The sequence below is a fragment of the Balaenoptera ricei genome, chromosome 6 (assembly GCF_028023285.1).
Source record: "Balaenoptera ricei isolate mBalRic1 chromosome 6, mBalRic1.hap2, whole genome shotgun sequence".
In the NCBI taxonomy this organism is placed as follows: domain Eukaryota; kingdom Metazoa; phylum Chordata; class Mammalia; order Artiodactyla; family Balaenopteridae; genus Balaenoptera; species Balaenoptera ricei.
The window spans coordinates 115,451,824-115,476,067 of NC_082644.1; the positions used below are offsets into that span (position 1 = coordinate 115,451,824).

The window sequence follows — 24,244 nt, forward strand, 5'->3', positions numbered from 1 at the left end:
CTGCTTGCCGCAAGTAGAGAAAGCCCGCGCGCAGCAACAAAGAGCCAACGCAGCCAAAAATAAATAAATTAAATACATTTATTTTTTTAAAAGACAGCAGGTTTCTGTGATAACCTATATGAGAAAAGCATCTAGAAAAGAATGAATATATATATATGTATAACTGAATCACTTTGCTGTATACCTGAAACTAACACAACATTATAAATCAACTATACTCCAATAAAATTAAAGTATACTTTTTTTAAAAAGCCAGCAGGTCGCTCACAGAAACATTATTTATAATAGCTATCTGGAAAATAATCAACTTGGAGAACAGCTAAATAAATCATGGTGTCTGCCTCTCAAGGAATAACACACAGCCTTCAGAAAGTATGTCTTCAAAGGATAAACACTCATGATATGATATGAATTGAACTCAGTAGGTTACAAAAGTGCATACACATTATTACCCCAGTTTTGGAAAAAATAAATGTGTGTAGTGGGCTCATGGGTGGGGGGCTGGGGGATTCACTTTCTCTCCTTTTTTACTAATTTGCTGTGACCAGTTGGATGACTTTATCATGGGGAGGGAGTGGAAATTTTTTTTTGAATGTATATGACCTTGTGCTGCCTCCTTGAAGACCAGACTAGATTGTGGATGGAAACTCTCTGGGGACACTGTTTGGGGCTAGACTCGTGTTAATTGCTTTTAATCAGTCCCTTACAGGCAAAGCCCCCCAGTGAATTATGTTCAGAGGGAGAAGAGAGGCCCCATCTCTCTGCATCCCAAATGAAGTCTGACGATGTAGCATCACCTGGAGGCCTCATTCCTGCCTCTACTTTGAGATGCACCTTTATCATGAAATAGACTCATACTCATGTGGCTCTATGTCCAGACCTATTTGCTCCAGGAATCTACTTGTTTCTTCCCGTGATGATATCACATAGTGTGATTGTTATAGTTTTGGAATATATTTTAATGCCTAACAACACAAGCCCCTGATACTGTTATGTTTTTTTTAAATTTCTTGCCAATTCCCAATCATGTAAATTTTGGGGGGTAAGTTATAGAATGATTTTTGTCAAACCTCCTCCCTCCCCCACCCATGCCAAAATCCCATCAGAATTTCGACTGGTGTTGCATGAAATGTGTTTAAGTTGGAGAAACACAGCCAACTTCATCCCAAGTTTTTCAGTTTAAGAATGAGGTAAACATCTCCATCTAGTCAAGCACTGCGTTATGTTATGGTTTTGCAGGCTTCTTGATCTAGCATCTGCGCAGTTTCTATAGTGGCTATTGTCGCTATTTTCCCAGTACACTTTCTAACCAGCTATTGATTATGGTGTCTTTATCCTGTAATCTGCTACGTCCTCCTCTTATTTCTGCCCTCAGTAATGTCATGTGCCCTTTGACAGTAGAAAGCAGCTGCAGAGTTGTCCCCATGTCCTTGGGACACCAGCTCAGAGCCCTGTACATCATGGTTGCTTGGGGAAGGTTGATTAATGAGCAAACGAATGAACGAATGACTCCAGGATGCAGTTTCCTCCTTCCATCCTCAGGTTGGTGTTCATCGCAGCAGCTCTTCCCTTCTTGACATCTATGTCCATCACCGCACAGCAGCAAGTCCCATCAAGGCACCCAGCACAGCACACCAACGCAGGCTCACAGAGTATGCCCACAACCAGACGCCCACCTCAGAAACCCCAGGAATAGTCCGTGTTTAGCGACAGCTCCCGGTCATACTAGAGCAGAGAAAAATATAAGGCCATATGGTTATCATGTTGCCTCCCCAGTATCTGTCATCCACCTGTGCCTTTACCTATTATTAAGCAGGGTGAGGGGAACAGAGAACAGAGGTGGGAGTGGCACGGTGGGCACAGCCTTGTTGCTGCCCCTACCTTCCAGAGTGACCTGGGGCAGGACCCCTCCCGACTTAGGATCTGAGTTTGGCCATCTCTGCTGCACAGGACTGGCTTGTGTGTAATACGGTCTCCCCACCGCTTACCAGGTTCAGCCACAGTGGCTGCCTTCTGTCCCCAAAGTAACTAAATTTCCCTTACAATGCTCCCCCCTCCTCTCACTCATCACCAGGCCGATTCCTGTCCAGTCTTCCCAGCTCAATTCAAACATCACCTCTTCAGGAGTCCTTTCCTGATTGCCAGATATACCTTCAAAGCCCTCTGTCCACAGGGGGAATAATTGGGTAATCTGGGGCCCCCTGGGGCCTGGGATTTCCAGAAGCTGAGCCATCCAGGGATAGAGCTGACCCCCAATCCACACCTCCAGACCTAGCTCTGTCTCTCCTGGCTCGTTTATGATCCCTTATCCTTCCCACCAAGAGGCGACATGCTTTGCTACCTTCATGAGGCTGAAGTTTCTTCAGACAGTACAACGGTAATAATGATTATAATTATACTAATCATAGCTCTAATGATTCACTGTTTCAGGCACTGTTTTCATGTTTTACCTGAATTATTACATCACTGAATCCTCCTCACACAACCCTATGAGTTAGGTAATAGTCTTATCCCCTTTTTACAGATGCAGAAACTGAGGGCCAGGGAGGTGAACTGACTTGCCCAAGATCATTGGGTTAGACAGTGGTAGGGGTGGGATTTGAACACCAGCCAATCTAGCTTTGGAGCTGCGCCCTTGATCCTCAGCATACAAGGGATCTAGGCTTATGTTGTTCTTCCAGGCTTATGGGGAGCCCCTCATTGTAAGATGGGGCAGTGCAAGCACAGATGCCTGGACCGTCGGTGCCCCAAAGCCCCTGGGAAATCTTGGTGCCCATCCCCCAGCCACACAGAGGAGGGCACTATGTGTGCCCCAGACTGGTCCAGATGCTTCTTCAGCAGTGACCTTGCCCCAGACACGGCCGGGTGTCTTGGCTTCATGCACCTGGTCTGCTTAGTTTGTCTTCTTCTCCCAGTGGATCCGCATTCTAGCAGGATAAGTCCTGCATCTTATTAACCTCTTCATCCCCCTATGTCTTGCTTGAGGTCTGGCATGAAGTAGCCACTGATTAATACCTGCTGAAGAATAAATGAATGAATGAATCCAAAGGGCCAGACCCTGAGCAGACTTAATGACTAAATATAATGGCTTGACCCAGGAGCTATAGGGTCAAGGCTGCGCAATAAGGCCATTGCACAATTCAATACAATCAGCATTTATTGAGCACCTGCTGTATGCCCAACAAAAACCCCATCAGAAGGGACTAGTGTTTTATTTTATGTGCATTAAAAGTGTATAGGTTGCAAGAGCTGGTGCAGTATAGGATATAAACATAGAAGCCCTGGGTCTCACCTACCTCCATTCACATCTTCACTCCATCACTTTCTGGCTTTGTGACCTCAGCCACATTCCTCTTTGTGCCTCAGTTGCCTCATCTGTCAAGGGGAACTAATAAGAACTTCTCCCTCCCGAGGGTGGAATCTCTCAGCACACCTGGCCCAGGGGGAAATGCCCAGTGAGTGTTCCTGCTACTGATCTGCAAGCATAGGTGGTGGTTACATCTTCAGGGGCTCCAGAGAGAATTCTCCCTCGTTAGTGCTCAAAGTGGAGGGTCAAAGCCATTTCTAAGACTCTCATTTAACTCATTGGCCTTCTGGACCCCCAACTTCTCAGCACCCGGGAGAACCATCTGCAGTATCCCTCCTTCGGTCCTCACCAAGCCCTGTGGGAACAAAGACAGCGTAGACTTCAGGTTCGTTTCCTTCCTGATTCCATACCTTTGCTTATGCTGATCCCTCTGCCCAGAACATCAGCACTTCTCTATTCACACTCCCCCCAAGTGGCATTTTATCCATCCATTCTTCAAGCCCAGCACAGTCATTTTTAGCAGACCAGGGGACAAAACCAGAGCACTGCCATACAGTGGGAAATTATGCAGCCGTGAACAAGGAATGTGACCAAACTGTTCTTACGCTGAAAGACGTCAAAGACATACTGTTGCTAAAAAAGCAAGTTGCATATAATATGTATTAGAGCTCCAACTTTGATGTGCACCGGAATCTCCAAGGGCCCTTGGTTCTTGTTAAATGCAGGTTGTGATCCCACAGGTCATGAGTGAAGCCTGAGAGTCTGCATTTCTGACAAACTCGGGTTGATGCCCAGGCTGCTGGTCTGGCATGGGTGATACAGCAGTACAGGATTTATAGTATGATCCTATTTCTATAAAAACAAAATGAAACAAAATGAATATATATGGGATAAGCCAGAGAATAAACTCTAAGCTATAAGTAGTGGTTATTTCTGGGTGGGAGAATGACCAGAAGCTTTCAAACACTGTGTAAAGTCTGATTTTTACAATAAGTTTCCCTATTGTAATTAGGAAAAACAACCCAGCCATGATGGTGCTCTTCTAGGCAGACATCTGTAACCTGCACCCTCTTTCCAAATTAATGGCTCCAATTCAGGCTTCATCTCTGCCCTCTCTGGCTCTCAGAGCATAATAATGGGCTGGCTCGGAGCAGCTGCACAGGATGTGCGTTGTGTGTGACTGATGCTCCAGCTATCTGGAAGGCTGTGATCAGCAGCAGCAGTTTAATAAGGGTCTCCTAAGTGCCAGGCCAGGGCCATGCCCTTCGCAGGCATTCCCACATTGGATAACTGAGGCTCAAAGATGTGGAGGGACCTGGATCACACAGCTCGTCTGAGACCCAGGCCTGGCTCCTGGGATGGGATCCGCTTATTCCCCTCTGCCTGCCTGGAAAATTCCTCCCCTAGATGTCCACATGAGTTGCTCTCTCACTTCCTTCAGGTCTCTGCTCAAATTTTTACCTTACCAGAGTCCTCCTCTGACCACTCTATACAAAATAGCAACACTACCCCCTCCTCCAACTTCCCCAGCTTTCTTGCTTTCCAAAGCACTCATCACCATCTGACAGTCATATTTATTGGCTTATTTGTGCTTTGTTCTTCTTTTTCCACTAGACTCTAAGCCACATGTGGGTAAGGGCTTTATCCATTTTGCTCATTGCTTTATCTCTGGGGTCTAGCATAGTTCCTGGCTTAATAAATATGCATTAAATGGGTGAATGCACAACAGTCTCCAATTCACAGGCCACTGATCTCCCAGCAGTGCCCCCACTCTGTTCACAGACAGAGTGACCTGCTAATCCCCAGTAGCACAGGGTAGGCTGGCCTTTCTTTCCAGCCTTGTGGGGAGTCCAAATTAGGTTCCTTAAATGCAGAGGTGGATGGCTAGGCCTGGGGCCCCATGGTCTCTCCATGCGAAAAGGATAAACAGGGTAGGGTTGTAGGAGTCCTGGATTCAGATCCCACTGTTTTACCACCACCCTGATGGTTTGGGGAAAAGACTGTCACTCTCCAGGACAAGAAGTCCCAACTGTCCCAAGAAGGCCCTTCCAAGCATCAGGGGCTTTGTACTTGCCGTTCATTTGGCCTGGCTGGCTCCTTCTCAACATTTAGGTCTCTTCTCAAATGTCACCTCCTCAGAGAACCCCCCTAACCTCCCAGGCTAAAGAGGACTCTGCACCCACACAGGTACCTCTCTTCACACCCCATGTTTATTTCTCCCATCACTATTAGTATAAACTATTTTCACTTTTACTGTTTCACTTATCTGTTTATTCATTTACTGTCTCCACTGTAAGATCTATGAGGGAAGATCTTGTTCTTGTCCTTGTTTACTGTTGTATCTCCAACTGTCTGTCTTGTTTACTGTTGTATCTCCAGTGCCTAGAACAGGGTCTGGCTTATAGTAGGTGCTCAGTAAATATTTGTTGAATTAATGTTCTATATCTTCTCCTTCTAGAAACAGGGAAACTGAGGCCCAAAGGCGGGAAGGGAAATGCCGGGGATAAATTAGCCACAACCTAGAGTAGAAGGCAGTGAGGGCAAGTGGAACTGAAGGTCAGGAGACTATGACCGTGGAGGAGGCCCATGTCTCCAAGCCTCAGTTTCCTCATCTGTACGATGGAGTGAGGCAGTCATGACCACTATCCGAGGGGCCTGGTACTAACGGTACCTAGTACCTAGGAGACCGTGACCATTTCCAGGAATGATATCTGCGGTGCAGCATCTGCGCTTCCCCCAGACACGGCTCGAGCTCCCCAAAAGCCGCAGAAGGAGAAAACTACAGTCCCCATAGTGCCACGGGCGGCGCCTGCGCATGGCTGCCGGCCCGGAGGGCTGCGGGCGCCCTCTAGCGGTACTCTGGCGCAGCGCTCCGCTCCGATCCCCGAGGGGCGGGGGGCCCGCGGCGCAGGCAGTCTGAGCGCGCGGCTGCCGCGGCGGAGCCAAAGCCGGGAGCCCAAGCGGCCGCCGGATCGCAGCCCGCGGGGCCAGCCGCAACCATGGGCAACCGTGGCATGGAGGATCTCATCCCGCTGGTCAACCGGCTGCAGGATGCCTTCTCCGCCATCGGCCAGAACGCGGACCTCGACCTGCCGCAGATCGCCGTGGTGGGCGGCCAGAGCGCCGGCAAGAGCTCGGTGCTCGAGAATTTCGTAGGCAGGTAGGAGCGGCGCGCCCCTGAACTCGGACTCCCCCCGCCCAGGTCCTCCGGGCCTCGCCACCCGGCCCCGACGGCAGCCCCTGGCGCTGCACCGCGGAAGGCGCGCCCCCCGCTTCCAGCCAGAAGGAGGCGGCCCACCCCCGCCACGAGAGCCCCTCAGGGGCGCAGCGCCCCCGGCTTGTCCGCAAACGTCAAGCCAGCGGCCACGGGATCACGCCCCCCTCCTCAGCCCCATCCTTTGGGGAAGACAGCGAGACCCTGGCAAAGGGCTGTACCCCCAACCCCCCTTGGGTACTGAGGGGCCTGCATTACTCAGCTCCTCCCTTCGGCTCTGGGGGTCTCTTGAGGCGGGCAGCATCCCTGGGGCAGTGCCCCCAACCCCAGGCCTTACGGAGGACAGCTCCCTCCTCTCATGGGAATTCCCGGACCGTGGCAGGGGAACCCCCCCCCCCCCGCCATAGCCCCTGGGAGAGGACATAGCCCCGTGGGCATCGGGGATCAGACGCAGCCTCCCCCCCTCACACACACACCTCTGCGGCTCCAGCCGCCATCCGTGCGCAGCGCGGAAGAGGGGGGCGGCGCGGGTTGCAGGATGAGGAAGAGGACGGGGTGGGGGAGAAACCGCTTCTGATCCTCTACTGAGCAGCCGGCCCCTTGCCCCGCCGCCGCCCCTGGGTGGGGGCACCTGTCAATGTCGTTCTCCCCTTGGCCTGGCAGAGGGATTGTAATGGAGGGAGAAGGCGGCGGAGGGCAGAGATGACTAAGACAGGGAGGCAGGATGGCGGGGAGGGGGGAGCCATTTGCACAACCTAATCCCCCTCCTGGCTCTGATCCCACAAGGCGCTGGGAGGGCCGGGTGGCAAGGAGTTGGGGGCAACCACAAAGACAAAGGGTGTCCTGGGTTTAGGGAGGCAGGCAGGGTCGTGACCCCCACCCCAGCGTCCCCCAAGAAAGGGGAGGCAGAGATGGCTTTTCGAGTGCTGAGAAGGAGAGAGAGAGGATGGCGCTCTCAGCCCGGTGCTGGAGACCGAGTGCGGGCTGGGCAGACTGAGGGGGGGGCGGGAGAATTGACACTGACCGGCCCACTGTGTCATCTCCCTCCCTCGCCTTCTTCAGAAACCCTAGCTTTGTGCCAATGACCTTCATGGCTAAAGAAGCAAACGACATGAGGGAGAGGGAGGCAGGTAGAGGCTTCTGCCCTCAGAGGGACAGCAGTTCCGGGAGAGACATCCTGGGTCCAAGCCAGCTTCTGCTGTGAAACCTCAGGCGAGTCACTGCCCTCTCAGAGCCTCAGTTTCCCCATCTCTAATATGGACAGTTGGACCGGATGGTTTTTCCTGCCCCACAAATGACCTGGGAAGCCCAGTGTCAACCCCAGGGATGAGAGGGAAGGATCCTGCCTGGAGCTATGAATCTGGGGGGGCGGCCAGGCCCATCTGGTCAGCAGAGGGGGACGCCGTCTGTCTCCCAGGGCCGGGCTCCCAAAGAACCCCCCTCCTAGTCATGTGACCCCCCAGAGCAGCAGAGGCACAGGCAAGAGACACACAGATGGTCCCTGTCCCTACGCCTGGCTGTCAGAGTGAGGGGGTGGGAGGACCCTGGAGACAATAAAGCCCCGGGGTCTTCGTGCTTTATATGGCACTCGTGGACATCCAGCACTTTCCAGTGTACAAACCATAGGCCTGCCTTTCATCCATTGAACATCTGCTGAACGCCTGCTCTGTGCCTGCTGCGTGCCTGCTGCATGCTCTGGGCAGGGGGCACAGAGGGGAAGGTGACCCCAGGTCCCATCTGCTGGGCCCTTCCCATGTGCCCCATGCCATGCAATATGGGATGGGTCACAACAGCCCCATGAGGCAGGTACCATGATGCCCGTCCTGCAGGTGAGGAAACTGAGACACTGAGGTTAGAGGCCATGTCCAAGGTCACAGGGCCAGGAAGGACAGAATCTATTAGACTCCAATCTGGAGCCTGCACAGCCTCTAAGAGCCCAGCTCTGCACTGAGCAAAGGGACGTGCAGGGGTGTGGATCCCCATTTTCCCCATCTGAGTGATGGGCAGACTGACAGCTGCTGCCCTGCCTTCCTGAGACAGTGGCCGTGGGGCTCCAGTGAATTCATGGGTGTAAAAGCCCCCTTTTGTAAACACGTGGGAGGGAGGTGTTGATTGTCAGTTAGGTTTGGGGCCTGCATGTACCAGGACAGACCAGGCCCCTGCTGTTTCGGAGTTCACTGTCCAGCAGAGAGAGGTGCCAGTAAGTAGACAGCACAGCAGGCCAGCCTGGTCACAGCTGATTTCGGCAACTGTTTGCTTGTTGAGTGGTGGAGTGAGATGTGGATTCTGCCCCAGGAGGCCTGGGCCCTCTCGAAACCCAATACCCTTTGACTGTGGCACCGCAGGAGGATGCAGGGGTGTACAGGGGCAGAGCAGGGGCCACTGGGCCTGAGGCGGAGGAGTGAGCAGGGAAGCATTACTTGATCCTCATGAAAGCTAGTGAGGAGGCCGGTGTTGGAGTGCAGTCGGGAAACTGAGGTTCACCGGGGCCCCCAGCCAGCCCTGCCTGCTCCGTCATGGGTCCCAACCTCTCTACCTAGGACTTGGTCCCCAGACCCATAAGCATGGTAACAGTGGCTCTGCCTCCTGGGGCTTCCCGGGAGTCAACCCCCCATGGAGAGGAAGTGGAAAATACAACAGAGGAAGCAGAGATTGCTCCAGGCCAGCCCGGGCTCCCGGGCAACCAGGAGGACCCTGTTGTCAGCTCTGCAATGGAGGTGACCCAAGCAGCTGCCCAGGACCCCGCTAGGACTGGTCTGGGTCTATGCTATTTCTTTGTCCCCCTTTTACAGAAGGGAAAACTGAGGCTGATTCATTGAGTCATTCAGCAGACATATGAAGAAGAAAACTGGGGAACGGGGTCAATGATGGGAGGGAAAAGGGCCACTTTCCACAGGGAGGTCAGAGAAGGCCTCTAGGAGGTGGTGGCATCTGAGAGAACTGAGGGATGAGAAACCACGTGACTATCTGGGGAGAGCATTCTAGGCGGAGGGAACAGCAAATGCAAAGGCCCTGGGGCAGTAATGAATTTGGTGTGTTTGAAGAACAGAAAGGAAGCACTGGGGCTGGTGTTTTGTGAGCAAGGCGGACACAGCATCGGGGAGTAGGCTGGGGCTAGATCTACAAGGCCCTCAGATTATGCTGAGGACCTGGGTTTGTTTTCATTATTATCAGAAGCTTTTAAGTAATGGAGTGACCTGAGGTGATTCCAGCAAGTATGTGACTTGGGAAGGGGGGCAGGAGACAGATGAAGAGGTTGCTGCGGTGGGCAGAGGTGGCAGGGCCTGGACCAGGGCTTTAGCAGAGAGAGGAGGAGACCTGTGGGGTTCAGGATGTATTTTGGAGGAAAGTCCCACAAAACCTGCTGGTGGATGGGATGTGGAAGGTGAAGAAAGAAGAATCCAAGATGACTTCCGCACCTTTGACCCCAGGTGGGTGTTGGCGCCATTAACAGAGTAGGGAGGAGCCAGTTGGGGGGCTGGAGGTATGATCAGGAGTTTGGTTTTGAACTCTTTGAGTCTGAGATGTCAGGTGGGCAGTGTGGTGATGCAAGTCGGAAGCTCAGGGGGAAGGCTGGCTGGAAATATAAATTTGGAAGAGATGGGATGTAAACCCGTGAGCATAGATGAGATCATCTTGGGGTTAAGTGCAGACAGAGGAGTGTGCGTGGGCCCCAGGACATCCCAGCATTTTGTGAGCGGATGTCTGGTGCCCTAGGTTTCCCTTTGTCTGCCCCCAGCTGCGTGCCCCCTCCCCACAATACCCATCCGGCGTCAAGTCTGGTGTCCTGGGATAGACTTCCAGCCTCCGACGCCCCTGGCCTTGCTCACCCAGGCATGCTGACATTTGGGCAGTGCCCACCTTCCCTCCCGTTTGGCCCCTGGGGAGGCCAAGGCCAGTGGGAGTGTGGCAGAGGGGCTGAGCGCTCAGGCTCTGGAATCAGACCTGGGTTTGTAGCTTACCTCTGCCACTTACAAGCTGGGCAACATTGGGCATGTTTCTTAAACCCTGCTCGGCCGCTATTTCCTCATCTGTAAAATGGGGATAATAATAGCACCTGCCTCATGGGATTGTGGCGAGTGTTGACGTCATACCTGTGAAGCGCTCGGGGTAAGGTCTGGCACAGAGGATGCACCCATTCTGTTCCTGCCTGGGCATAGGTACCAGCTGGGAGGAGGGCCAGGGTGAGGGTGGAGGTGGGAGAATCTCCTCTAGCCAGGGTAGCGAAGGGAGCCTGGGGAGTGAGCCTCTGCCCAGAGCCCCCGGGCAGCCTGGGGGTAGTGTTTTGGGTTTCCCTGGTGACTCTGCCTACCCCTGCTCAGGCTCCCTGCCTCCTACCAATCCCTTGCCCCTTCCTCTGCATTCGCGTCCCAGCACAGACTTGTGCTGGTCTCTGGCGTCAGAGAGCCCAGCCTCTCTCTTGGTCAGCCCCAGCTCCTGCCATGGGGGACAGCTCACTCCCCACTACTAAGATCTGTCGCTTCCTCTGAACACTTCGGGCTACATCTTAGTGGTCCCATTTCCCAGGTTTGGAGGCTGAGGCCAAAGATGATTAGGGGATAATTGAGACATCAAAAGTAGAAGGTCACTGACTGGAGGGGGCAGAGAGAACTGACATCTCCTTGGCACTTGCAGCGTGCCAGGCCCTAAGGATACAGCTCTGAAGAAGCCAGACCCACCCCTATTCTGGGGGAGGGGGGGCTGCGGGGGAGGGAGCTCACAGCTGAGCAGGACAGACAGACGCTACATCACACAAAGAGCTCTTCGGTTGTGTGTTGGAAAAAGGGTACCAGGAGCCTCGATTTTGAAGGGAGGGGAGTCGTCAGGGGGCCAGGGAAGGCATTTGAGCATTTAAGTCTGGGCCTGAACAAAAATAGGACTTGGTCAGGCAAAGGAGTGAACACACTCCAGGTGCAGGGTCCCACGTGAGCAAAGGCCCGAGGTGGGAGGGAGCCCAGTGGGTCTGAGAACCCGGACGAGGGGCAGTGAGGAGCAGAGGTCACAGTGAGACCAGGAGGGCTGGGGGGGCGCTGCCGGCCCTTCAGCCATCCCCACCCAGAGAGCGCGCCACGCTGCCGGGCAGCTACACCCTGCTCCCGCTCTCCCTGCTCAGAGCGCGCACCTGCCACGCGCCCACAGCCAGACCCGCCAGAGGACGTCTTCCCCAAACCCCCGCCCCACCCAGTGGCCCCAAGGAGCTGGGAATGAAAGGTGACTCTGGCAGACGGCAGCTGATCCCGGCGCCAGGAGAATCGAGTTTCCCAGGCCTTGGCTGGGGTCGGAGGGTCGGAACCTGGCGGGCGGGTGAGGAGGGGCCGGGCGGGAGCTGGAGGCAGCCAGTCACGGACGTGGTGTTATCAGCCCTGGAACAAGAGCAGAAGTGGAGCCCACGTGCCGTATGTCTAAATATTCCTGTTATAAATCAAGCTAAGGAATTGCTAAATACAATACATTCTGCCCTCCCGCCTTGACAAACACACCTTCAAAGCAACCTGGCAGGCTGGTGTTGAATATAGAATTTCAGACTCCTCCGAGTTCCGTGATGGGATGGGAAGCGTCTCTCTCCAGGCTGCCCTCATATTCCAGCTCCATCCCCGTCCCCAGAAAGGATCCCCCTTAGCCCCCGGGGTTGCCTCCCCGAAGCGAGGGCCGCCCCCAGTCGGGGCAGAAGCTAGAGGTAGGCTTGAGACCCCTAGGAGGGGTGCACAGGCTCCAGTTGGGCACCTTCCCTTGGTCCTTGGGAACCCCATGCTTCATGGGGAAGGTGAGGCCGGAGATCTCAACTGGGATGGGGTGCAAGGTCAGGGCCCCGATTCCCCAGGTCCAAGGGCAGCGCTGATTATTGCCTTCTTGGAACCAACAACCTGTCAGTAGGAGGAGCATCATCCCAAGTTTTCAGATGGTGAAATGGCACAGAGAGGGTAGGGGACCTGCCTGAAGTCACACAGCAGTGGAATCAGAGGCAGGGCAGGAACCAGCACAGGTCTCCTGCCTCCATGTGAATGCCCACCATCTTCACCCCAACCCATGTGCCTACATCTCCATACACCTCAGCTTCTCCTCCTCTGCTCTGTCTGGTTGTCTCTTGGGCACTCTTACCCCCTCCCTGGACTGAAATCTGGCTAGGGAATATGAACTGTTTGCAGCAGTCAGCTCTAGCAACTTGGAATTACTACAGGCAACAGGAAAAAGAGGAATATTGGCCTTGGAAGGTGTTTGAGACAGTCACCTAAATGGCATCTTCCCAGTGCCCTGGCCAGAGGCCCCGGGATCAGCTCCCCCCTCCTCTCTCATCCTCTCCATCCATTCAGTCTACAAGCCCTGTGTATTCTGCCCCAGTCCACCCCCCTCTCTCTACCTTGGCCACCACCACCTTTGTCTTAGCAACTGGGTCAGCCACCTCTCTTGCCATTCTCCGTCTGACAGCACAGAACTCTCTATGGCTTCCCAATCTGATCCCCTCTGCTTGAAGCCCTCCTTAGCCCCCCTGCCCTCCAACCAGAGCCCTAGCTCCTGAGTTGGGACCCTGAGGCCTGCCTTACCCAGCCTGGCTTCCCCTCCAGCCGCTCCCTCCTGGGCCACCTGGGTATCTTGCAGTTCATGGGAAAATGGGCCATCCCTCTCTCTCACTCTCCTGAGTGCCGTTGCATGTGCTATCCTCTCTGCCGGGAAGGCTCTTCACCACACCTCCGTCTTCTTCCTTCACTGGCTCAACCTCCAAGTCTCACATCAGCCAACACCTCCTCCAGGATGCCTTCCCTGATCACCCTCCAGCCCATGACCTCCGTGTGTATGGTAGGGCTCAGTTTTTCCAGAATGAGGGACCATAGAGGGAGAACGAGGCCCATGGCCTTGGGCTGAGAGCTCCCGGCAGAGGAGTTCCAACCAAGGTTACTATGGACATTTTACCTGTTTATTACTGCGTCACTCTTTTATCACTGGTCTTAGCACAGGGAAACAAGGCCACCAACCAGGATAGGGAGAAACATCTCAGCAGGTGAATGCAATGCTCTCTAGCACACACAGGCACCTAGCACATGACGGGCTCTCAGGTGGCTCATGGCATCACCAATGGGCACTCTGTTAGATCCTTCTACAGCCAGGATCTCAAGGCATCCCCTCAACAACCCTAGGAGGGAGTTGCTGGATTGTGTCCCATTTCACTGATGAGGAAACTGAGGTTAGGAGCAGGGAAATAATTTAGTGGTGGAGCTGAGATTCCTTCACAGCAAGCTGCTGGTGATAAGAAATAAGGATCCAGATGTAGCTCTGTATTGAGCGACTTGGGAAAAGTTTGTGCTGAGCTGTTAGGCAAGCAGAGCCACTGGCCAAGTGTGGCTCAGAGCCCCGGGCACAAGTGGGCATGTGAGGGGCACCTGACTTCATCTCTCTGAGCCTCGGTTTCTTCCCCTTTAAGTTGGGGAAACTGGACATGCCAACCTCACACAGCCATTCGAGAATCAAACGAGAGGATGCAGATTTCTTAAACAGCTTTATCAAGGTATAATTTACATGCCATAAAATTCACCCACTTTTAGTGCACACTTCAGTGATTTTTAGCATATTTACAGACTTGTGCAACCATCATCACTATCTAATTTTAGAACACTTCCATCACCCCCAAAAGAAACCTCGTGATGATGCAGATTTTAAAGCCCCCGGCAGAGTCCTTGGCCAGCAGTCAACAATGCATCAGTGTTTGCCATGACTATTATTATAAATGATAAAATGTTTACAGCAGTGAGCCCCAGGTGTTGCAGTGTTGGTTGCTTTTTATTTTTTCAACATTTTTAAAATTTATTTATTTTTCTGACTCAATAGTTTGGAACAGCAATTTCTTTTTTTTTTGAATTTTTGAATTTTATTTTATTTATTTTTTATACAGCAGGTTCTTATTAGTTATCCATTTTATGCATATTAGTGTATATATGTCAATCCCAATCCCCCAATTCATCCCACCACCACCACCCACCCCTGCCGCTTTCCCCCCTTGGTGTCCATACGTTTGTTCTCTACATCTGTGTCTCTATTTCTGCCCTGCAAACTGGTTCATCTGTACCATTTTTCTAGGTTCCACATATATGTGTTAATTTATGATATTTGTTTTTCTCTTTCTACCTTACTTCACTCTGTATGACAGTCTCTAGATCCATCCACGTCTCTACAAATGACCCAATTTCGTTCCTTTTTATGGCTGAGTAATATTCCATTGTATATATGTGCCACATCTTCTTTATCCATTCGTCTGTCGATGGGCATTTGGGTTGCTTCCATGACCTGGCTATTGTAAATAGTGCTGCAATGAACATTGGGGTGCATGTGTCTTTTTGAATTATGGTTTTCTCTGGGTATATGCCCAGTAGTGGGATTGCTGGGTCATATGGTAGTTCTATTTTTAGTTTTTTAAGGAACCTCCATACTGTTCTCCATAGTGACTGTATCAATTTACATTCCCACCAACAGTGCAGGAGGGTTCCCTTTTCTCCACACCCTTTCCAGCATCTGTTGTTTGTAGATTTTCTGGTGATGCCCATTCTAACTGGTGTGAGGTGATACCTCATTGTAGTTTTGATTTGCATTTCTCTAGTAATTAGTGATGTTGAGCAGCTTTTCATGTGCTTCTTGGCCATCTCAACATTTTATTTTGTGAAAAAAATTTTTTCAATTTTATTTTAATTTTTTATTTTTAAAATTAATTTTTATTGGAGTATAGTTGATTTACAATGTTGTGTTAGTTTCTGCTGTACAGCAAAGTGAGTCAGTTATACATATACATGTATCCACTCTTTTTTTAGATTCTATTCCCATATAGGTCATTATAGAGTACTGAGTAAAGTTCCTTGTGCTATACAGTAGGTTCTTATTAGTTATCTATTTTATATATAGTAGTTGAAAGTTTTTTTAAAGGGAGAACTTGTGATTTTTTAAGGTACGGGCAAAAGAGAAATTGATCTTCATTTTGAAAATATAAAGTCATCAACACTTGAAGGAAAGGAAAGAGGAAGGAAGGGAGGGAGGCAGGAAGGAAAGAAGCAAAGAAGAAAGGTAGGAAGGATGGAAGGATAAGGTGGAAGGAAAGATCACAGATTTTCTTTTTTATTTATTTATTTATTTATTTATTTTTAACATTTTTTTAAAAATTTATTTTATTTATTTATTTATTTATTTTGGCTGCGTTGGGTCTTTGTTGCTGTGCGCGGGCTTTCTCTAGTTGCGGTGAGCGGGGGCTACTCTTCATTGTGGTGCGCGGGCTTCTCATTGTGGTGGCTTCTCTTGTTGCAGAGCATGGGCTCTAGGTGCCCGGGCTTCAGGAGTTGTGGCTCAAGGGCTCTGGAGCGCAGGCTCAGTAGTTGTGGCGCACGGGTTTAGTTGCTCCACGGCATGTGGGATCTTCCTGGACTAGGGCTCGAACCCGTGTCCCCTGCATTGGCAGGCAGATTCTTTTTTTTTTTTTAATTTATTTATTTATTTATTTATGGCTGTGTTGGGTCTTCGTTTCTATGCGAGGGCTTCCTCTAGTTGCGGCAAGCGGGGGCCACTCTTCATTGCGGTGCGTGGGCCTCTCACTGTAGCGGCCTCTCCCGTTGCGGAGCACAGGCTCCAGACGCGCAGGCTCAGTAATTGTGGCTCACGGGCCCAGTCGCTCCGCAGCATGTGGGATCTTCCCAGACCAGGGCTCGAACCCATGTCCCCTGCATTGGCAGGCAGATTCTCAACCACTGCGCCACCCGGGAAGCCCCGGCAGGCAGATTCTTAACCACTGTGCCACGAGGGAAGCCCCATAGATTTTCTTTAGTAGAGAAAATGGATGTTGTGGAGAGAGCACTGGGCTTGGAGTCCAGAGCCCTGGGCACCAGTCCTACCCTGTCGCCAACTTGCACTGTGAACTTGGGCAACACTCTTCCCCTTTTTATGCCTGAGTTTCCACATCTGTGCAATGAGGGCGATGGTGGGAAAACTGTAGGAGCTTCATCAAATCATTCTTTCGGTCGACAGGGGTGTCCCGAGTGCCCGCTCAGCGCCAGGCTCCGAGCTGGGTGCTGGGAATACGGTGGTAAACAGGACCAACCCAGCCCCTGCTCTCAGGACATCAAAATATCAGGGGAAGCTAAGGCCAGGGCTGCCCTAAAATGTTCAAACCTCAGCTGGAAATTCATGGGCTGTGCAACGAAGTGGGCCGGCCAGGGGCCTCCTGGGGCAGCAGGAACAGAGAGGGACTTGTTGCCTGGCCTCACCTCCTCCCCACTGTGTTTCTTGGCCCATCCACTCCCTCACCTCCACCCTGGATCCCTGCTTCAGAGGGCATCTCATAGCCTGCCTGGCCCCCTTGCCTTCCACTTCCAAGGCAAGGTTTGGCAGGAAATATCCTGGCCTCCGCCCACTCTTCCGGCCAGCCCCCAGGAGACCCACCTTCCAACTCCCTCCCTGCTGCATCAATTGGTGACATGGTTGTGGGAGCCCAGCCTGTGTTCTCAGATTGCTCAACAAGTTATATTTATAATCATTGCTACCATTTATTCAGGCATTAATTTATATAAGCCTCACAGAAACCCATTTTACTGATAAGGAAACTGAGGCTCAGAGAGGCCTGGTCATTTGTCCATAGCCACACAGCTCCTAAGTGGCAGCTCTGACATCCAACGCCTGGCCTGTCTGACATCAGAGCCCAGGAAACAAGAGACTTATAAGGATGACTGCCGCTGGGTACATGCGAGACCAAGCATGCTACTTTCTGCTGTTGTTTACATTCAGCAGGACCTGGAAACCAGGGTTCCAGAGCAATAGTCCCGGATCTCGGATACCAGAGTAGGGGTGGGGTCACTTCGGCCCTTTGGTGTAATTTCTCCAGGCCCCTCTGGGGTGACAGGGCCAATTCAGACAGGGAGTATGTGGTGCCTGGAGGTCGTGAGATGTGTTTATTTCATCCTCCCTGTGCTTCGGGCTTGAAGGTACTTCTGCAGATGGCAAGGCAAGGCCTCCCCGGGAAACCACCATCTGTCCAGAATGAGTGGGAGGAGCTGGCCTGTCACCATCCACCCCTCCCACACGTCAATCGAGGCTGGTGGGCCCGGCACACTTTTCTCTGGGCACCTGTTCTGTCCTCCCGCAGGCTAACCAGGAGCTGGGTGGGAGGTGCAGGGGGGGCTCTGGCTGGAGGCCAGATCAGGCCCGAATCCCCAGTGGGGCGGCACCAAGGTACACTTTAACAGAGGGCGTGGGGCAGTCTTTCCGGTTGAAAGGCAGGAGCTGTGGAGCCGCTCAGCCGTGCTCGCTCCTCCCAGGGTTGCCTGAGCCCCTACTGTAGCCCAGCCTGTGCCCAGCGTGGGAGTCCAACAGGGAGCAAGGCGCTCAGTCTGGACATGGGAACCAGTCTGTGCTTGTCACTGCCTGTCCAGGCATGGGGCTGGAAAGCCGGCCTCCCGGTCCTGGTCCCATCTCGGCCACCTCTCCCACCTCTCCCATTGCTGTGTGGCCTCACAGCTCCCTGCCCTTCTGTGGGCCTCTGTTCCACCCTCTGGACAATGACAGGGGAGTGAGATGTTCTCTGAAAACTGCACCTCCTTGATGTCCATCGTTTCCACCCAACATTCTGTGGTCAGAATCCCAAGATCCAATTCAGTGCCCGAAGGAGGTGAGGCAGAGGGCTCTTCAGGATCTTGGATTCCTTGCTGAAATTTGGGGAGCCTCCGAGGGAAGAGACTGAGGACAGGAGGACCTCCTTGACAGGCCCCTCCGGCTGCTGAGCGCCTACTATGTACCAGGCATGGGCTAAGCTCTTTCGGTGAAAGGGCTCCAAGGATCCTCCCGCAGCCGTGCGTGGTAGTATGTGATGCCCGGTTTAGATCATGTGCTTTACAGCTGAGGACCCTGAGGCCCAGAGCGTGAAGCAACTTGCCCCGGGGGCACCAGGCCGGGGAATGGCCAAGGCAGGATTCGAACCCAGGGCCTCTGCCTGGCACTGGCTTCTCATCACTGAGCCAGTGATCCTTAAACTTGACAGGAACATGAAAATCATATGGGGATCGTGTTTAAAATCCAGATTCCCTCCTCCCCTCCCCTGCCCCCCCCCGAGATTCTAACCCAGCCTGTCTGAGGAATGTGCATTTGAACAAGCTGCCTGGGGAACTCTGACACAGACTGTGTGAGGGCCTCCCTTTGAGAACCTGGGCCAGGGCCAAGATGGGGCCCCTCCCCACCTGGGCACCCCATCCCCACCCCGGCCCTGGGAGATCCTGGTCTGAGGAGGCTCTCTGCTCCCACACATGGCCCTGTGCTCTAATCTCGCCTTCCCATAAGCTGCTTGTCCTTTAAGTAGCCCTGGGAGGCAGCAACTCGGAGCAGGCTGGCACAGACCCTTGACCACCCCGCCAGCTGGGCCCTGGGCTCCCCACACCCTCTATGTGGCACCTCAGGGACCTCCACCCCTCAGGCCTGCCAGGGCCAGGTGGGCCCATCTGTGTGAGGGGCGGAGGGGTGCTCTCAGGGAAGAGCTCCAGGGAAGGTTCATGTCTCTGCATGGGGAGGGGGCTCTCTGTGGGGAGTCCCATCCTTCCCAGCCCCTCCTGCAGTTTCCATGGCAACTACTGTTGCCATGGTACTGCTGGGTGAGGAGCTGGTGGGGAAGAAGGTAGACCCCAGGCCCCCAGGCCCACCCCAGCCTCTGTGAGAACAGATGTCCTACCTCCACAGCCCTGAGGGATCCCAAGTACTAGGGGCTCACCCCTGCAAAGGCATCAGCGAATAAAGGATGGGAGAGACAGAGACAGGAAGCTCCCTCCCTGCTCGCCTCCCCCCCAGTTAATCACCTCCCTCTCTGTGCTGCCTGGTGCACCTCCATTCCAGCACATGTCACACTGCATTGCATTATCTGTTTACTTCTGTCTCTCCCACCATGCTGTGAGCTCCTCGGGCTGGGAACTGTCTGACTCATCTCCTCCCATCCCCAGGGCCCAGCACAGAGCCTGGCACAGAGCAGCTGCTCCCAAATATGTTCTAGACTGAATTTAATTGAATTACATAAAAAGCCAAGTCTGGCTCCTCAGGTTTAGGGGGCAGCAGAGTTTGATGGGAAAGTTCACAGGCTCTGGAGTTCAACAGCACCAGGATTGAATCCCAGCTCTGCCATTCCTCACTGGGTGAACTTGGCCAAGTCATTTCACCTTTCTGAGCCTCAGTTTTCTCATCTGTAAAATGATCATTTCCATATGAGAGCACTTTTTGAGGACTTGGGAATTCAGTGCCCATTTATTAAGGACGTCTTGTGTGCTAAGCCTTGTGCTGAGCCATGGGATACAGCGACAGACAGAAAGATGCAAGCCCACCCTTCTGAAGCTCACAGTCTTGCACAAATGAAAAGCATTTGCCTGGCACCTAGAAATGATGGATAAATGCAGGATTTATCATTCTTCTTCCCCATAAGGTGGCTGACTCCTCCCCATTAGCCTCTGCTCTCCCCAGAGGTGGGGCAAGGTGAGAACAGGGGATGGAAGAGGCCTCCCCAGGGCCCCCAGATGAGGCCTTGAATCCAGAAACCTGGGCCTACTCTGTTGTCCCCAAACCCTCTGCCCCAAACCTGCTTTGTGAGTCCGGGTCAGGCTCTGGGCTGGGGGCAGGGGACCCATGTTCATGACCTGGCTGTGTCCCAGCCCTATAGGATCTTTTTTTTTTTTTTTTTTTTTAATTTATTTTTGGCTGTGTTGGGTCTTCGTTGCTGCACGCGGGCTTTCTCTAGTTGCAGCGAGCGGGGGCTACTCTTCGTTGCGGTGCGCGGGCTTCTCATTGCAGTGGCTTCTCTTGTTGCGGAGCACGGGCTCTAGGCGCACGGGCTTTAGTAGTTGTGGCTCACGGGCTCAGTAGTTGTGGCTCGCAGGCTCTAGAGCACAGGCTCAGCAGTTGTGGCACAGGGGCTTAGTTGCTCCGTGGCATGTGAGATCTTCCTGGGCCAGGGCTCGGACCCGTGTCCCCTGCATTGGCAGGTGGATTCTTAACCACTGCGCCACCTGGGAAGTCCCCCCTATAGGATCTTGAGTGTATCCTTTCCCCTCCCTGGGCCTCCATGTGCCTCTCCATGAATGAGGTGACTGGCCAGATCTCTGTGGTCCCTCAGGCTCTGGCCTGCTCCCCCCTTTCCTGAGTCCTGGGAATCCCATAACTGTGATCCCAACAGCCTGATCCCTGGAGAGGCCTCCACCCTCCTTCTTGTGCTGGCCTGGGTGGGGCCGTGGGTGGGTGGGTGGGGAGATGAGAAGAGCTGACAGGACAGAGAGAAGTGGCACCCTCAAGAGTTAGCTGAAAGGACTGCTGAGGTTGACAGTGACACAGCAGATGTCTGAGGAATAGACATCAGGTCTAGGGGCATGAGGTGACTTTGGGACGCCTCAGTCCAGTCCTTCAAAGGGAGCTGGGTCTTCAGGGAGTTGAAGGGCAGAAAGCTTTCACCAGAGAGTCAAACAGATCTGTGCCCAGGGTCTGGTAGATACTGGCTGGGCAACCTGAATGTCTCTGAGCCTCAGTTTCCTCGTCTGTAAAATGGGGATAATAACAGTGTCTTCCTCATGAGGCTATTGTGTGGAGTCCAGGAGATATTGCCCACGAAGAGCCTGGCATGCAGTAGGTACTTAAGGAGCATGAGTTCTTTTCCTTGCCTCCTCCTTCCCCCCATCCCCCTCATCCTCAACCCCAGCCAGATGGGGCCCAGGGAAGGGGAAGTGAGATGCTGCCTTTCCCCACAGCGGAAGAGGGGGGGGAGGAGGTGCAACTCCGTTTCCTTGGCATCCACTCTGTGGCCACTGGACGCTTGGGCACGTGGGGTGGGGCACTTCATGCCTCAGTTTCTCCTGAGTTGAATGGCAGTGGCTGGGTTGGGGCAGGGACTTCCTGTTGGCTCAGCATTAACACAGGGCAGACCTGGAGAGGTCTGGGGGTCAGTTCAGAGGCACAAATTCTGTGACCCAGAGGATTTTGGGGTGATCTGTTACACCTTTCTCAGCTGCCCTCTCCCCATAGTGAAGCCCTTAGGCTAAGGTGTGGCAGGGAACTTTGGGCAAGTTTTGGGGCTCCCAATGGCAGGACAAGTGCCCCTGGGACAGAGGGAGCCTCCTCAGACCTTGCCCCTCTTCTCACCCCCAACTCACTGCAGGGACTTCCTGCCCCGAGGATCTGGCATTGTCACCCGACGCCCCCTGGTCCTGCAGCTGGTCAATGCTACCACAGGTATGGGCTTCCCCTCTTTGGGCCTCATTCCCCATCCGAACAGCGGGGATAAAAATGCGTAACAGAGAGGTGGCTTTGCGTGGGGGGAGGGAGAAGAAGGCAATGTTTTGTGTGTGTGTATGGTGTGGGGGGGTGTCTTTTCCCAGCGGAAGATGGGACCCAGGTGGGGTCCGGCTATTATGATGCTTACTCCCCCTTGCCCCCCTCCTTCTGGGGCAGAATATGCTGAGTTCCTGCACTGCAAGGGCAAGAAATTCACCGACTTCGAGGAGGTGCGCCAGGAGATTGAGGCTGAGACCGACCGGGTGACTGGCACTAACAAGGGCATCTCTCCGGTGCCCATCAACCTCCGCGTCTACTCGCCGCACGGTGAGGAGACCTGGCCCTGGCCCCGCCCCCAGCCTCTCGGCTCCGTCTCTGAGCCCCGCCCCTTGAGAACCATCTTCTTGGCCCCCCTTAGCTGGCACCTCCTCAAGGGCTTCACTCCTCCTGCAGACTCCGCCCCAACAGCGACTCCTCCTCTGCGTATCCTACCCCTAGTCCCACACTGCCACGGCTCCGCCCACCCCTGGCCACGCCTCTAACGGGCCTTCATTTAGCCCGTCACGTTTCCCTAACCCCACCCACCTACGGCCACATTCCCTAACAGATCCTCTCTAAGCCCGGCCCTGTTCCTTAATCCGCCCGCCCCCGGCCACGCCCCTCGCCTTGAGCCCGCCCTCTCGCTGCCCTGTCCAGTGCTGAACCTGACCTTAGTGGACCTGCCCGGAATGACCAAGGTCCCAGTGGGGGACCAACCTCCCGACATCGAGTTCCAGATCCGGGACATGCTTATGCAGTTCGTCACCAAGGAGAATTGCCTCATCTTGGCCGTGTCCCCAGCCAACTCCGACCTGGCCAACTCTGATGCCCTCAAGGTCGCCAAGGAGGTGGACCCCCAGGGTAGGTTTTCACAGGTAGCCGATGCGCAAGGCCCTGGGGGTCTATTCACAGCGTAAGGGGGAGCCACTGGAGGGTCTAAGCGAATAGGCCTGGGATCAGATTTATGCCTTTAAAAATCATTTTGGCTACTGTGGAGAATGAATGAGGCGGGGAGAGCAGAGGCAGGCAGTGGGTAAGGGAGGGAGTGGGCTGGGAGATGGGGGGAGTGGGGTGGGATTGGGAGTGCCTAGGGAGCCTGTGTGAGGGCAAGTGCAGATGTAGACAACCCTCTCCTGCCACCCCCAGGTCAGCGCACCATCGGGGTCATCACTAAGCTGGACCTGATGGACGAGGGCACAGATGCCCGTGATGTTCTGGAGAACAAGCTGCTCCCGCTGCGCAGAGGTCGGCAGGCCACACACCTGACCCACCCCACTGCCCCTCCTCGTAACACTGCCCCCCCACCCCCTGCAAGGCTGGTTGCCCCTGACCCCCACCCCATCCACAGGCTACATTGGAGTGGTGAACCGGAGCCAGAAGGACATCGATGGTAAGAAAGATATCACGGCTGCCTTGGCTGCTGAACGCAAGTTCTTCCTCTCCCACCCTTCCTACCGCCACTTGGCTGACCGCATGGGCACGCCCTACCTGCAGAAGGTCCTTAACCAGGTAGGGGCTCAGGCCAGGATGAGGCCTGGGGAAACCAGCATGAGAACAGAATCATTTAAGCGTATTTTGTGAGGGTTGCCCGCTGTCCCACAGTGAGGTAGCACCAGAGCTTTGCTGACCGTTCCCTGTCTGGGGCCAGGAAGGGGAGCCCTAGGAACGCCCCAGAATGGAGAGAAGTCCAAGACCTTGTGTGGAGGGTGGCATTGACAAGGGCTTGGGCTTGGGGGCTAGGATTGGAGTATGGTTGGCTAAAGACCTTTGCTCCTTCTGAAATGGGGAGAGGCTGATCTGCGGAGGGGGTGATCCCAGGGGCTTCCCTAGGATGTTTCTCCATCTGGAATGGGACTTCCAGAATTACTGAGGGGTGTGTGTGTGTATGTGTGTTGACAGTAAGAAGGCAGTGTGGCATGGGACAAAACTGGAGTCTCTGGAGGCCACATACCTGGGTTCCAGTCTCAGCTTTGTCACTCACCCACCAAGACTCTCCACCTCTCTGGGCCTCTATTTCTGCATCTGTAAAACGGTGATAATGGTGATGAGACCTGTTTCTTAGGGTCATTCTGCAGTTCAGGGAGATACTGTGTGTGGGGATCTAACCAGAGTGAGCCTCAGAACTTGAGAATTACCTTAAGGGAGGCCTTAAACCCAAAGGGCACAAGGGGGCAGTCTTCCAGCCATCACTGCCCCTGATTCATTTCATCTGGCTCTTGTAGTGTCTAAAACTATTAGTCAAAAACAGGTAATTTCAAATAAAAATCTAGATTTCTGGCTTCTACTGAAAATGGAGTTATTGACTCATTAATTCAATTAATACACCTCTGTGAGCACCTACTGTGTGTCAGTCCCTGCCCTCAGGTAGCTTTCATTCTGGTGGGCAGGACAGCAGTGGGCAGGGCTGTGGCTCTGCACCTCACCACGTC

The 24,244-nt window shown here is 53.5% G+C and overlaps 1 protein-coding gene across 5 annotated transcripts in view; it reads left to right on the forward strand.

Moving 5' to 3' along the window:
* Nucleotides 1-6,233: 6,233 nt before the first annotated feature.
* Nucleotides 6,234-24,244, forward strand: part of DNM1 (dynamin 1) — a 45,412-nt gene continuing 27,401 nt past the window's right edge. For all 5 annotated transcript variants that reach the window (XR_009503776.1, XR_009503777.1, XM_059925730.1 and 2 more), the window contains exons 1-6: nucleotides 6,234-6,467; nucleotides 21,661-21,734; nucleotides 21,954-22,103; nucleotides 22,473-22,676; nucleotides 22,962-23,060; nucleotides 23,164-23,324. Coding sequence is in view for 3 of the 5 variants with exons in the window: in XM_059925730.1 (XP_059781713.1) it covers nucleotides 6,307-6,467; nucleotides 21,661-21,734; nucleotides 21,954-22,103; nucleotides 22,473-22,676; nucleotides 22,962-23,060; nucleotides 23,164-23,324 (849 nt within the window). In the remaining 2 variants the exon portion in view is untranslated. The remainder of the gene's footprint in view (nucleotides 6,468-21,660; nucleotides 21,735-21,953; nucleotides 22,104-22,472; nucleotides 22,677-22,961; nucleotides 23,061-23,163; nucleotides 23,325-24,244) is intronic.